The sequence below is a fragment of the Megascapheus bottae genome, chromosome 9 (assembly GCF_031878675.1).
Source record: "Megascapheus bottae isolate mThoBot1 chromosome 9, mThoBot2.hap1, whole genome shotgun sequence".
In the NCBI taxonomy this organism is placed as follows: Eukaryota; Metazoa; Chordata; class Mammalia; order Rodentia; family Geomyidae; genus Megascapheus; species Megascapheus bottae.
In genome coordinates this window covers 41,006,739-41,021,989 of record NC_143517.1, presented here as the reverse complement: position 1 = coordinate 41,021,989, position 15,251 = coordinate 41,006,739, and the positions used below count along the sequence as shown (strand labels likewise).

General features: G+C 40.3%; 1 protein-coding gene across 2 annotated transcripts; it reads left to right on the top strand.

The window, feature by feature from the left end:
* Positions 1-2,064: 2,064 nt before the first annotated feature.
* On the top strand, positions 2,065-13,606 carry Znf706 (zinc finger protein 706). Of its 2 annotated transcripts, none has more exons than XM_090339156.1 (4): positions 2,065-2,083; positions 7,570-7,706; positions 10,228-10,335; positions 11,425-13,606. In XM_090339156.1, the coding sequence occupies exons 2-3, from the start codon at positions 7,572-7,574 to the stop codon at positions 10,321-10,323; spliced, it is 231 nt and encodes a 76-aa protein (XP_090195282.1). In that variant the 5' UTR covers positions 2,065-2,083; positions 7,570-7,571; the 3' UTR covers positions 10,324-10,335; positions 11,425-13,606. The 2 variants fall into 2 exon arrangements, with proteins under 2 accessions (XP_090195282.1, XP_090195283.1); XM_090339157.1 differs by lacking the exon at positions 2,065-2,083 and adding an exon at positions 2,293-2,537.
* Positions 13,607-15,251: the final 1,645 nt, after the last annotated feature.

Sequence of the window (15,251 nt, the reverse complement as noted above, 5' to 3'; positions counted from 1 at the left end):
AAGAGTTTTAGTTGTCATAGCCAAAGATAAGGTGTTATTGGCATTCAGTGGGCAGAATGGTATATTGAGGAGTATCCTACAATCGCAGCACCTCATTGTTTTTTATTTTGTTTTGTTTTGTTTTTGTGGGTCATGGGGCTTGAACTCTGGGCCTGGGCACTGTCCCTGAGCTCTTCAGCTCAAGGTTACTGCCCTACCCCTGGAACCACAGCCCCACTTCCTGTTTTCTGGTGATTAATTGGAGATAAGAGTCTCATGGTCTTTTGTGCCCTGGATGGCTTTGAAGTGATCCTCAGATCTCAGCCTCCAGATTAGCTAGGATTACAGGCATGAGACACCATGCCCTGCGCTGCACCCCATTTCTTCAAACATCATCCAATCCAAATACCTGTGATGCAGTTGAGAATCTTGTGCATGGGGAAGAACTGAAATGTGTATGAACTTCCTGTGGGCAAAGCCTGTAGGTTTTTACCAGCTTTTCAAAGGAGCTAGGACTCAAATGGCACTTAGCCCACGTGAAAAGCAACATGTTAATCCTACTTTACAACAGAAGTCACCTGTCTGGGAAAGACTTCAGCCTTCATTGGCCCTTTCTCTGCTGCTGCCATTAATGGCTAACCAGAGCTCACTGGATTTTCCATCTGTCTTCCAAGCACCTGTCTCACTATCAGCCAGGTTCTTATATATATTTGTTTTGTACCAGGACTTGAACTCAAGGCTTGGTTGCTGTCCCTTAGCTTTTTCACTCAAGGTTAGTGCTCTACCATTTAAGCCACAGATTCACTTCCAGCTTGCTCTTTGGTGGTAAACTGTAGGTAATTCTCATGAATTTTCTACCCAGGCTAGATTTAATCCAGAATCCTCATATCTCCTCCTCTTGACTAGCAAAGATTACAGGCCAACCACCATATGTTACAACTATTGTATCTATATCTATGGTTAATAGTTAAGTTATTGTTTAAGGATACATTGGTTTGACACTAGTTCATTTGGTCAATATCCATTTACTGAATGCCTACTACTGCTGATCACTGACTGTATGAGTGCTCAAAACAAACTTACAATCTAAATTTAAATGAGTTTAATTGCAGTAACGGAGAACGCACCAAGGTGCGCTATAACCACCATGAGGGAAACTGCACTCACATCACTGCATACCATGTTTCCTTCCTTTAGTATTTTATTCCAAGTAAATGCAGGCGGCAATGAGTACCTTTCTCGCTAATTCAGATAATTATCATATAAAGCCCAGCCTAGGTAAATTAAGATACAGTCAAATTCAACTAACATTTCCTGGTTATTGGGAAAGAAATCTGTGGACTGGTTAGCTGGTTATCAAAGACGACCAATATAACTTCCTATTGGTAGGGAAGTGGGGGATGTCAACAAATGATGGAATTAGAAATCAATGTGGTACAGTGATAATGGTAAAGATGTTGAACAAAGTTTCTGTTCAAAATGTGGTTTGGGATCATCGGCAGATGCAAAATCATTGTTGCAATTGCCATCCCTTGCTCAGGTAGTTTTGATTTGTGGCCTTGAAGTTGAGAGCGAGAAAAAGAATTTTAACGCTTCTTCTTTGGCATTAGCAACTCAATGTAAGCCGAGGTCAGCCAAGGACTGGCCAGCAATTTAATGGGACTGACAGCCTTAAATTCCGAACTAACAACACTCGATGGGTAGAAAAGCAACAACAACAACAACAAAAACCTGCCGGGGTTTGCGCGGGGATGAGGAAAAGGCTGCTGGTGAGAACAAAGGCTGCAATGCGGACGACCAAGCCTCGCCCCGGTCGGGGTTCCGACCGCGCGGAGCAGGGTTCCGGCGGGTGACCCAGGCCGCGCGGCCGGCGTCTCCCCAGGCCCAGCCCGGCCGGGGCCTCGGCAGGCGCCGACACAGGCCGACCAGCCTGGGCGCGAGCAGGGAGAGCCGCAGGGCCGAGGCCAGGCCACCCGCCAGGTGAGTGAGCGAACAAGCGGACGCCTTGTGAAACACGCCTCGGCCCGGTCACCCGCCAGGACAGAGATCACGCGGCTGCCCGAGACGCACGCAGACGCCGCCCACCGAGAGCACGCGGAAGAGGGTACGTCCGGGGCCACAGGGCGACGTCCCCTGCAATTCCCGTCCGCCAAGCCCCACCCTCTCGCGCTTATGTAATAGCGACGCGCTATCATTGGTCCGCGCGGCCGGAAGAGCGCAGGCGGGCACGCTGGGCGCTGGGCGACTGGGGCTTCCGCAGGAAGGCGAGGGGGCGGGGCCATAAGGCGCAGGGGCGACTAGGGGAGCGCGGCGCGGCGTGCGCGGGCACGAGCGGGCTGGCCTGCCTCAGGGCTCCGGCGGTGGCGGGCGCGCGCGGCAGCGGCGGCGGGTGTGCGCGGCGCGGGCTGTTGTGCTCCCGGCTGTCCTCTTTGCCTTCCTTGGCGGGTGGAGAAGGAGGCCGAAGCGTTGCCGGGCGCCTTCCCGCTTCCTTCCCTCCGTGTCCTCCGCGGCCCTCTCGCGCGGCGCGGCCTCTCCGACGCAGGACTGTCCCGGCCCGGGTGAGCGGGGGCGGCGCTGGCGCCACAGGACGCCCGGGGACCGGGTGGGGGCCGGCCGGCGGGGTCTCCGGGGATCGCCGGAGCTCCGGAGACCGGAAAGGGGGTCTGGGCTCGGGGCTGCGGGAAGGAGGAGGAGCCCGGGCTCTGAGTGCGGGGTGGACGGGGCACTGGGGCGCGGGGCCAGGCCCTGCAGGTGGCCGGGTCGCAGGCTGGCTGCGGGAGCCGCGCCGTAACCTTACCCGCCGGCGACTGCAGCGGCTCGGCCGCCGGGGCCCGAGGGTCGAGGCCTCCGGCAGGCGCGTCTCGGGCCCCCTTCGCCCGTGAGGTCGGGCGGGAGGTGAGGGGCTGGTGGCCTTGGACGGCCGGAAGGAGGAGGGGGCTCCCGACGCGGGAGGGTGGCCGGCCGGGGGACGGTGCGCCGGCTGCGGCCGGGTGGCTGGAGTGTTGGGCGAGGGAGACCTTTACCCCTGAGCCCCACTCGCTCGCCCCTCGCTCTTTTTTTTTTTTTTAAGCTGGGATCGGGATGTTGAGCGTTGAATGAGTGTCTTCCTCTCGGATTGTTACTGGAGAGTGAGCCTGTTTCCTGGATCCAAACATCTTGGGGCAGGGTTTACTTGTTGCCAGAGCTCCTGATTTTCCAACTTAATTGTTCGACCTTACTACTTCTCCCCCGCCCCCTTGGAAAACGGCACTTCATCAGAATTACGTGAAAATCCAGCAGGTAGCAGTTTACACGAGTGACTTCCCGTCGCACTAACCCAGGACAGGAGCAGTTATGCATAAGATGGTTGTAGGAAATTCGACTGGCTGAAGAACAAGTCCTAAACTGAGCTGTCCAAAAGCAGGTAGTTTGTAGATTTGCATTTCTGCTTTCAGAAAGGAAATCAGTGCAGTGTTCTGTCAAAAGTTGGAGGCCTACCCCACGCAGTGAGCGTGTTTCATTCAGTTTCTTTTGCCTAGTGTTTTCTGTCTTAAAAATAAGAACGTAAGACTATTAGTTTTTATTAAAGCCCTTATGCCCTTCTTGTTACTGATGTGAGGTCATGATGGAAAGTGGGTTAGATCTGTTGTGTTTTATTTCAGAGAAGTTCCAAAGGCAAAAGTTACAAAATGATGCTTATGGCATTTTTTGGTAGAGATCACAGAAGGAAAATATTACCAAAATAGTTAATTTTAGATAGCAAGGCAACTTCTGGAATTAGTGGTCTGCCATTTTGAGTTTTAAAAAAAATCATTTCAAATTAAAGTTTTAAATCATGAAGCCATTGTGCCTTTTTTTTAAAGTTTGCCCATAAAAGTGATGTCTTAATATATAAAAAATACATTATGTGGAAGAATTAAGATGCAGAAGAAAACGGAAGTATTTTAACATAAGGGCTTGGTACTGCTATATTGAGACATTTAAGAACACCTGATTCTTATCCAAATATACTTTTCTTTTGGTACCAGTATTGAGATTTGAACTCAGGGCCTCTAACTCACTTAGCTTTTTCATTCAAGGCTAGAGCTCCACTTGTGCCATTTTGCTAGTTGGAGATAAGAGTCTTTCTGGATTTGTCTGCTTCAAACTCTAGTCCTCAGATCTGGGCTTTCTAAAAATCCAGTATTAGAAGCATGAACCATCAAAAAATGCCCCCCCACAAAAAAGGTGTCATTTAACTTAGAATTAAGGCTTTGATTAAAAGAAAAAGCAAATATTTTTTTAAAAAATGAGTGTCACTTCCATGTACTAAGCACAAAAAAAAAATTATAAACCAAAGACTGATAGAAGCTGGGTTATTTATTGTCTAGTATCATTCTCTCTCATTTTTAATTATGGAAGTTTATAATCTTAAAGGACTATAACAACTAGTAATAATAATTACCATTGATTGGTGGGAGTAAAGTTTTTAGGCTAGCATTTTTAAACTTTTTTTTAATTAAAGAATTTATTAAGGGCAGGGAGTCTAGCCTAGTGGTAGAGTGCTTGCCTGTCGTGCACGAAGACCCAGGTTCGATTCCTCCGTATCACATACATAGAAAAAAAGCCAGAAGTGATGCTGAGGTTCAAGTGGTAGAGCGCTAGTCTTGAGACAGTCCAAGGAGCTCAGACCCTGAGCTCAAGCCCAGCACTGGCAATAAAAAAAAAAAAATTATTAACATTGATTTTTACATCATATTTCAAATGTCATGTTTAACAAACAAGTAATCAAGAAGGGACTCTATATACAATCACTGGCACTTAGGTTTTAGAACATAATTAAAATTAAGCTGAGAGTTTGTATGTCATAGATACATATTAATCTATGTAATAAAACTATGTATATAGCCCGTTTTATTTATTTATTTTTTGCCAGTCCTGGGCTTGGGCTGAGGGCCTGAGCACTGTCCTTGGGTTTTCTCAAGGCTAACACTCTACCACTTGAGCCATAGCACCACTTCTAGCTTTTTTCTATGTATGTGGTTCGGAAGAATTGAACCTGAGTCTTTGTGCATGCTAGGCAAGCACTCTACCACTAGGCCAAACTCCCAGCCCCCCATCATAGATTTTTATGTCTATGTAGTTAAGTTTATATCTCCAAGACCATGTCCATAACATTGGGTGCCGAAATATTGAGTCATCATTCTTGTACTGTTTGGATCTAATATCCACATATTAAGGATTTCTTGAGCCTTTTGTTCCTTTGGTCTTGACTTATCTCACTCAACATGATTCTCTCTAGCTTTTTTTTTTTTTTTTTTTTTTTTTTTTTTGCCAGTCCTGGGCTTGGGCTCAGAGCTTGAACACTGTCCTTGGACTTTCTCAAGGCTAGCGCTCTACCACTTGAGACTCAGCACCACTTCTGGCTTTTTGCTATGTATGTGGGGTACCGAGGAATTGAACCTTGGTCTCCGTGCATGCTAGGCAAGCACTCTACCACTAGGCCAAACTCCAGCCCCCTCTCTCTAGCTTTTTTGCCAGTTCTTGGGCTTGAACTCAGGGTCTGGGTACTATCCTTGAGCTTTCTCAAAGCTAGCACTCTACCACTTGAGCCACAACACCACTTCCAGTTTTTTGTTTTTTTTTTCTTTTTCCGGTATATGTGATACCAAGCAATTGAACCCAGGGCTTCATTCATGCATATTAGGCAAGGACTCTACCACTAGGCCCCAATCCCAGTCCCTATTTTAAACATTTTATAATTGCTGGGTGGTCAAATGGCTTCCTAGAAAACCTTTAAACTACATATTATTAGATTTTCTATTTGTTGTTTAATGACAAGAACTTGTCTGCTCAGTGTGTGTGTGCGTATGTGTTTGTATGTGTATTCAGATACCCTTTTGGGGAATGGAGGGGGAAGTTCAGATGTCTGCTAGAAATGCTTTTGGCTTTATATTCATCAGGATTCTAATTTTTAATAAAGCCAATGTTCTTTGGTGAAGTTGATGTCAATCCTGTGTATTCATGTGCAATGATTTAAAAGTTTAAAATTTAATTACCATACTAGTTGGAGCAATACATAGGAATTCTGCTTAGGATCCAATTTTAACACATGTAAAAGCACCGTAGAGTCAGACTTTTATGAACAGGTTTAACTTGTATTGTCTTGCATTGTCAGATTTTAAAGGGAAAGAGAAACTTTCTGGTGACTTATTTTTAACTCATTTATTCATTTATTATTATTCAGTTCAGATCATCAGTAGTAAAAAAAAGTGGTACTTTTCAGCTTTGTAAAAGGTACCTTTACCCTTCTATTGGCTTCATTCTTTTGTTGTTAATGGTGATTGTGGAGCTTTTGATCTCAGAGCCTGGGCACTGTCCCTGAGCTTCTTTGCTCAAGGTTAGCTCTACCATTTTGAGCCACAGTGCTACTTCCAGTGTTCTGTGGTTAACTGGAGATAAGAGTCTCACAGACTTTCCTACCTGGGCTGGCTTTGAACCTCAACCCGCAGATCTCCCTCTCCTGAGTAGTTAGGATTACAGGCATGAGCCACGGCCACTTGGTGAGTTCAATCTTTTAGGTGGCAACTCATTCAAGCCATTAAAGAAAATTTGGGATAGCATGGTAGTTTTATTAAATCCAAGTATTTTGGAGTTTCTATGATATAACAGTTTTAAGAGTCACAAGTTAGAACAATAAAGAGAGGAAATGCCTTTACAAAATAATCAAATAAATGAGTTGGAAACTAATTTTTTTTTTTTTTTGCCTGTCCTGGGCTTGAGCTCAGAGCCTGAGCACTGTCCTTGGACTTTCTCAAGGCTAGAGCTCTACCACCTGAGCCTCAGCACCACTTCTGGCTTTTTTCTATGTATGTGGTACCAAGGAATTAAACCCGGGTCTTCATGCATGCCAGGCAAGCACTCTACCACTAGGCCAAACTCCCGGCCCAGAAACTAATTTTTTTGAAAGTGCAAACTTTTGGAGATAACATGTGAAATGAACAAGTCAGGCATACAACTCAATATGTTTCTGCAAATAAGTCCATCTTGTAACTAGCACTTGGATAAGTTTCAGAACATTTTCAGCACCCCATAAATCCCCCTCCTGTGCTGTCTTTCCAGTCCTTACTCCATAAGTGACAAGATGAATTATTTCACTATAGCTTCAAAACTTTATACAATTTGTATTCTTTGTTACCAACTTCTTTTACACTGAGATTTAAACATGTTACTTTTAACAATCATTCTCTTTGAGTGCCAAATAGTATTTCATTGTGTGTGTATACACTTACATGTATATATTAATGCAAATTGCATACCCATTTTATAGTTGATGGACATTTTTAATTTAGAGCAGGTTTTAGGGGCATTCTTATACATGTCTTGGTATATAGGTATTTGCATTTCTGTTTACTACAAGAGAAGCATAGACAGGTTATAATATAGACAACTACCAGCCAAGTTTCCACAGCTACTAGATGTTAAAAGTCTAATAGCATTGTGGGTGAGAATCCAAACATTTCAGTTGTCAAACATTTTTATAAATGTCAAGGCTTTGACTCTGAGAACATTACTATGCTTAGGTAATGCTCTACTAGCATGAATAAATGACTCTAATGACTTCTGTTTTAGACATGGCTCGTGGACAGCAGAAGATTCAGTCTCAGCAGAAAAATGCCAAAAAGCAGGCTGGACAAAAGAAGAAACAAGGACATGACCAAAAGGCTGCTGCCAAAGCTGCCTTAATATACACCTGTACAGTTTGTAGGGTAAGGGGGCAAAAGACAGCTTTCTTGTGGGTAGTTCTTTCACTGTGAATGGGCTTGGGTAGATTAAAATGCTGTAACCATGGCAAATAGATGGCTCATTTGAAATGGCACATATGAGAAAAGGTTATTTCGGAAATCCATTTTCATTCACCACATTCCAGCAAGTACTGTCAAGGCTCCTGTGGTCAAGCATATTTCCCTGTGTTAGGGAAAAGGATAGAAGAAAAATGTTCTTTTCCTTATGGAGAAAGGCATCTTCATAAGGGCAGTATATACAAGCTAGGTCAAATTTTGTAAAACATGCATACACACATACATACATACATACATACATACATATGCATATACATATACATATATATATACACACACACACACTTGTATGTGTGTATGTCTCTTTAATTTAGATCTTTGTATGAGGCTGGCAAAAGGCCTCCGGTTATATAATTGTATGATTTCCCCCCACACTAGACCAATAGATGTATATTAACCATATGTACAGTATATTCATGTTAAAGGCGTTGAATAGAATTAGCACAGTCTACAGATCTGTGGAGTAGAGTAAGAACAAGTTTTGTGTAGTACTTATTCTGTACCAAACAGTGATCGAGGAGGTTAGATAGATCCACTCAAATTTAATTTGCTCAACAGCCCTATAAGTTCTAGTGCTTTTAGTATTGTATGGAATAGTAAATTCAATCATGGGAATCAAGTGACTTGGGTGGGCAATCCAGCTAGTAAGTAGAAAACTGATAACGGAAGCAGGCCGTACATCTCCCAGAGTTCACTCTCTGGACTAGTGCTCCACACTGCCTCTCAAAGAATGTTCGTAGAATCTCCAGTCAGGCTCCTTTTGGCCTGTTTGTGTAAACACACTACCTTCACTATCTTTGGAGTTAAGGAATGGAAGTGCCAGAAGGGCACTGGGTTTGAACAGTGATCCTCAGATCTTAGCCTCACCTGAGTAGCTAGGATTGCAGACATGAGCCACTGGTACCTAGCAGACTTATCTTTTTTTTTTTTTTTTTTTTTTTTTTGCCAGTCCTGGGCTTGGACTCAGGGCCTGACCACTGTCCTTGTGTTCTTTTTCTCAAGGTTAGAGCTCTAACACTCAAGCCTCAGCACCGTTTCTGGCTTTTTTCTATGTATGTGGTACGGGAGAATTGAACCTGGGTCTTCCTGCATGCTAGGCAAGCACTCTACCACTAGGCCAAACTCCTGTCCCCAGAGTAAATATCTTAATAACAAAAACAACTAGAGGGGTATTTCACCTTGTTATCTGATACATTGTATATCTGTATTTGGTTATTTGAAATAGGATAGGGAGGGGCGGGGAGTTTGGCTTAGTGGTAGAGTGCTTGCCTAGCATGCAGGAAGACCCAGGTTGGATTCCTTGGTACCACATACATAGAAAAAAAGCCAGAAATGGTGCTAAGGCTCAAGTGGTAGAGCTCTAGTCTTGAGAAAGTCCAAGGACAGTGAGTGTTCAGGCCCTGAGCTCAAGTCCAGTACTGGCAAAAAAAAGAGGATAGGGAAGGGGGGAAAACAAGATGAGGGGTGGGGGGAGGGAAATGGGGACCAAGACATGAGAAAGGGTATCAGTGTATCTGAAGTAATGGACCTTCTGTTTTGTGAATATAATGTAACCCTTCTATATAAGGGAAACTGATTAGCATGCATTGTTTACATGTGTAGAAATATCACAAGAAGCTCCCTTTATACAAATAATACAGGCTCATTAAAAGTAAACTAAGTAGCTTGTAGCTTGTATCAACTTTGAAATCCTCAGAATAATAAAATTAAGCAGCTTCTTGTTCAGTTTGGAAAGAGACAGAGTGAAGACAAATTTCATTGATAAAGAAATACTTTGACCTAATAGTACAAGACTGGTTGACATTTTCTCAAAACCAAAGCCTTGGGAGGGAAGTCATGACTGTATACTATGTTATTTAATGGCTGAATTACTTATTACTGAGTTAAAACACAGATCTCAGGCAAAGTAAACTCAGGTTTTACTTTATCTTTATGCAGATGATAGAAACTAGATTACTATAAAGGTAATCTTACATGACAGTTCTAAAAAAATGAAGGTATATGTTGCTTGTTTGGTATTAATAAGGTAATCATAATCTGTACACATTTCTCCATGTCTGAAAATGTTAGGAATGTTAGGAACTTCTTTTTCTTTCTTTCTTTTTTTTTTTTTTTTTTTGTGGGTCGTGGGGCTTGAACTCGGCCTGGGCACTGTCCCTAAGCTCTTCAACTCCCACTTTCCGTTTTCAAGTCCCACTTTCCGTTTTCAAGAGGTTAATTGGAGTTCCCGGGGCTGGATTTGAACCTAGATCCTCAGATCTCAGCCTCCTGAGTAGTTAGGAACTTTTTCTTAAAATCAGTAAATTGTAGTACTTTACAGCATTTTCATGATTTTCTCTTATGAGTAACTTCATAGTTTTAAAATAACTCATTTTTATTTCATTTATAAAGTTTGGCTGTGTTTTTTGTCTTTTTGCACATTATTTAGACACAAATGCCAGATCCTAAGACCTTTAAGCAGCACTTTGAGAGCAAGCATCCTAAGACTCCACTTCCTCCAGAACTGGCTGATGTTCAGGCATAATGTTGTTTACAGGTAACTATTTCTTTTGCTTCTGTTTAGTGTCAGGTTTGAATATAAGAACAAAACAATCTTCTGTAACAAATTACTTTGTCTTCTAACTGAAACTTTATTGCTTTCCCTATTTAAGTTAGCTGAGACTTTATTGAGGTTAATATTTAACTACGTTAGTAGTGTTTAAAACATCACTTTAAATTTACTTACGATTGTTAAAAGTCTTTCTCCAGACCATTTCCTTTCTATGTGTTTGAAACATCCAAGTTTTTACTATTATAGTTAAAATTGGGGAAGGAATGCATTGATACTAGCCAACCCTAGACCCCAGAGCTGCAAAAAAATAGTTATTGAAAAGTATTTTGAGGGCCTGGATTTTGGCCTAGTAGTAGAGTGCTTGCCTAGCATGTACGAAGAACCAGGTTCTATTCCTTGGTACTATAAACAGAAAAAAAAGCCGGAAGTGGTGCTGAGGCTCAAGTGGTAGAGCTCTGGCCTTGACAAAGTCCAAGGACAGTGCTCAGGCCCTGAGCTCAAGCCCAGGACTGACAAAAATAAATAAATAAATAAATAAAATAAAAAAGTATTTGAGCTGAGTGCCAGTGGCTCACCCCTGATCTGAAGATCATGGTTCCAAGCCAACCCAGGTTGGAAAGTTTGTGTTACTCTAATCTCCATTTAACCACCAAAAAGCCAGAAATGGAACTACCTGTGAGCACTGAAGTTTAGAGACAGTGCCCATACCCCGGTACTGTGGAAAAAAAATTACTTGAGGATCTTCCCTAAAGAAATGATTCAGAATAACTTCCTGATTATTTTGCTTATAATGAATAGCAGTTCTTCTCACTAATTACAGGACAAAATGTAGGCAAACACTATATAACCTTACCTTAAAATAACCAGTTTATACTTCCTGTGTGGTTTGTGTTTCCTATGACCTAAAGGATATTTGTTTGCTTTAGAATTACTATTTTTTAAAATATATTCATCAGTCTGTTTATAAAATCCCATTGGCAAATTTCTCAGAGACTGATTTGATAGTATCTCAGATACTTGAAGTGCATATTAGTTGTATTTATTCACGGTAAAATTTTTCCTTATGTTTTATAGGTGAATTCATGACACCTTTGATTCTTCTACTGTCTCAGACCTTAGGTAACAAACCTGCAGCTGCTTTTCTAACAAACTGTTGATCAGCAAAAATAAAGGGGCTACAGAAACACTCATTTTTATGCTGTTCCCTTTTGGGCTTCATGCAAAGACAATTCTGTGTAAATGTACAGTTGACTCTGATTTGGAAACCTGAAAATCAGTTCATCCTTGTTAAAAAAAATTTTTTTACAATTGTAATTATATTGATGTTCATATTGTGTAAAATAACTCATTTAATAAAGTAGTACTTTGATTTTACAACATCACAGGATAAATGGTTCTAGAAATTCTGTTCTAACTTTCCTTATTTGTCTTTTAAGAATCTTAATAATTCTTTAGCTAGAATTGCAAGTACAATTCTTATCTCCCTTTCTCATTTATTCATTAAAGATTCATTTGTTAAGGCTGTGCATATGATTTTAATGGCAGCTGAGGATGTAGGTTGAGGAGTGACTTACCTGCTGCCTCTTAGTATATTGCAGTTATGTGCCATTGCCACCTCTGATCAGTTCCTGTGTTTGAAGCTAGAGTATTAAAGCTTGCTGTATGAACTAGTTCTAGCTGCCAGCCTGGGGTGCCCTGTAAACAGCTAATGAATTTATGAAGGTGATTGGATTGTCAGTGAGCCCTTTGAAAGATGTAGATTCTGAATTGTATGCCACAATGAAATAATTACTAAGCCAGGTGTTTAAGAGAAAATTTGATGGAATCCATGTCAGCCAGTAAAGATCTGTATTTTGTAAAGTCCACAGGATTCTTTGCATTGTTCAAGTTCTGTAATTTGACATGGAAACAACTTCTGAAGGAGTTTTTGAAAGTTACTATTTGGCCAATTTCATAAATGGATTTTTGCATTTAACAGAAGAATTGGAATGATTTGTGGCTGGTTAATTCTGGAATTCTCCCTCTCCTTTCTTCACTAAGTAAAATACTTATTTTAGGAATTTACTTGTGTTGGTTCCTAAAATCAAAGCCTATATGTACAGTATGACTTCCATCTGAACTAGAAAAGTATTAAAGTAGGCCAATATCCACATTCTTGTGGCTCTGCCAATGGAGAAGTAGTTTTGTTGAGCTGGACAAGGTAAATCCTACTCAATTAAGCAAGACTAATTTTAGTGTTCTTTTAATTTGCTTTTATCAACTATTATGCAAGTAAAACTGCTATAGCTCAGCTTGAAATTGAAAAATGACAGAGGGAAGAACACTAGCTACATGTCTAATCCTGTGGATGACAAAATGCATTCCCTCATGGTCTACGTCATCACTGCGCTTGTTTTGTAGCTTTGCTTATTCTTCCCACTGTGTTTGTCTTCATTGTAAGTTGGAAGTAATCAATTTGTAAGGAAAGTGTCAATACCCATATCTTAGCAGCTCCTGTTCTTAGACCTTATTTTAAAAATATAGTCCTTTTGTTTCATGTATTTAATTTTCTAAGTTTCAGACTTCATATCTATTGTTTCCTGGTAGTTAATGAAAAATAGTTTACCAGAAAGGTCAATTACCAGAACATTAGAATTTTACCTGATCTCTTGCGGCCATCACAAAAGTTCTGGCTAAATTTGAATTTCAAAGTTTTAAAAAGTGCTTTGAGCATATGTATGTTTATTTTTAGTAACAAATCATTTAAAATCCCTCACAAATTTTGGTTAATCTTTTTTTTCTGATGTAATTTAGAAAAAAATGCTTTTTGTCCTTGTATTCACCTCTTTTATAAGCAGCTGAAGACACCATATTTAACTTTATCTCAGTGACAGGGCAAGTAGTTGGATTGATCTAATATGAAACAGTAGTTCTTAATATGGGGATTATTAAGTGCATTCCCCCTTTATTCTAAGGTAAATCTGCAATATGGGAAAATTACTAGAAGTCTTACACATCTTTATTATTTAATTTGAAAATTCTTAACAGCACCGCAAAATTTGTTTTACAACTATTATGGTGTCTTCAAAGACTTAAAATACACAGAGAATTGGTCCATTTTGTATTCTGTATTTACCTTAGTTGCCAAAAGGAATGGGGTTAAGATTATACTTGTTTCCATTCTCTACCTATGGATATACATCCTCATGTTTAACTGACATGGGGTCCCAGTTTTGTGTGCTGAAATGTCTTATTAAAGATGTTAAAGAAAACTAAAGTAGTCTTAATTTCTTCTGCATTTTAAGAGGTTTTTACATTGCCTCTCCCTTTTTCCCCTTTCTTTCTATACTTGTCTTGAGTGTAGCCCAACAGTTCTGAGTGACAAGAGGTTTAATTTTTCATTGTTTCCTGAATGTCTTGGGTCACTAGGATACTTTCGAAAATAGACTTGAGAAAAGTGGTCCTTATGAAATAAAAGTGGGGAAGTAATTGACATAAAAATATGCAGATGTTTAGTTAATTGAATTAGATGACATTGGCTAAGATTTGAGGTAACTTAAGATTTTATATTAAAGAATCTACAAGTGATTAATCAGAACATAATTCAAACCTTGAATGTAGCAATATTTAAAATAGAGCTTACCAACATTTTTGTTTACCCCAAAAAACCTTTTTATTTTTATTAACATGAGATATACTATACCTGTTTTAAAATGTGACTAATGCAAAGCTCTGAATACTGAAACAATCAACTTTAGTTCAAACTAAAACTGAAATGCTTACTCAGTCAGGATTAATTCATTGGTTCCATTGTCTTTGTTTATAGAGTGTATGTCAGTGAAGATCAACACAAAGGAGTTATGTTAACTGTTACTTTACATTTTGACCTAGTTCAGGCTATCCTAATTTTACTGCAAAGCTTTCATAATATACTGTGTGTATTTAATAAAACATCTGTCTACTTGACTAGGAAAATAGATGTTTTATTAATAGAAATTCATCCTGTCAATATTAATTATGCACTATCATCTTAAAGCATCTTTTAAATGTTATTTTAATAATTTCTTTACTGAGTTACCATCTTTTCCTCCAACCATTTTTTAGCTTTAAATTTTTGTATATAATATACCTCTAAATCTACAATATCTTGTATAGACTTCAGTATTTATTATTTTCTTTTCAATATGAACTATGTTCAATCATTGCTGTGTAATTTTCATGTGCTTAGCATTATTGTGTCTAATAGCCTAGATTATGTAGATCAGTTAGGTATCTCAAATTCAACATGGGACTTGCCCTTTGAAGACTGCTAAAATTCAAATTGCCAAAAAGTATATTGTCATCTTTCTCTTACAACAGTGTGGATAAGTTCCTCAAAATAACGAATAGGGTGACCATAGGTCCTGTTTTGCTTAAAACAATCTTAGTTCCATTATTTGAATTTTAAATATAGAATTAATAATAAATATCATGAAATAGTCAGATACTACTTCCTTTTATATACCAACCAGTTTCTGTGTCACTTCTGTCTGACTGAGGTGCCTTTTTTCAGATGTAGTTTTGAGGGTTTTGTTTTTTTTTCGTTTGTTGTTAGACATGGGGCTTGAACTCTGGGCCTGGGTGCTGTCTCTGAGCTCTTCAGTTCAGGGCTAGCGTTCTACCACTTGAGCCACAGTGCCACTTCCAGTTTTCTGGTGGTTAGAGAGAAGAGTCTCATGGACTTTGGTGCCCAGACTGACTTTGAACTGTGATCCTCAGATCTCAGCCTCTTGAGTAGCTAGGATTACAGGTGTGAGCCACCAATGCCCGGCGAATTTTGAGTTTTTTATAATACCAGAAAGTCTTACTCATACTCATTAAACGAGAACACAAGCTACTGGTATTTTGTTGTATTTTCTTTGTTTAGACAGGGTCCTTCTACA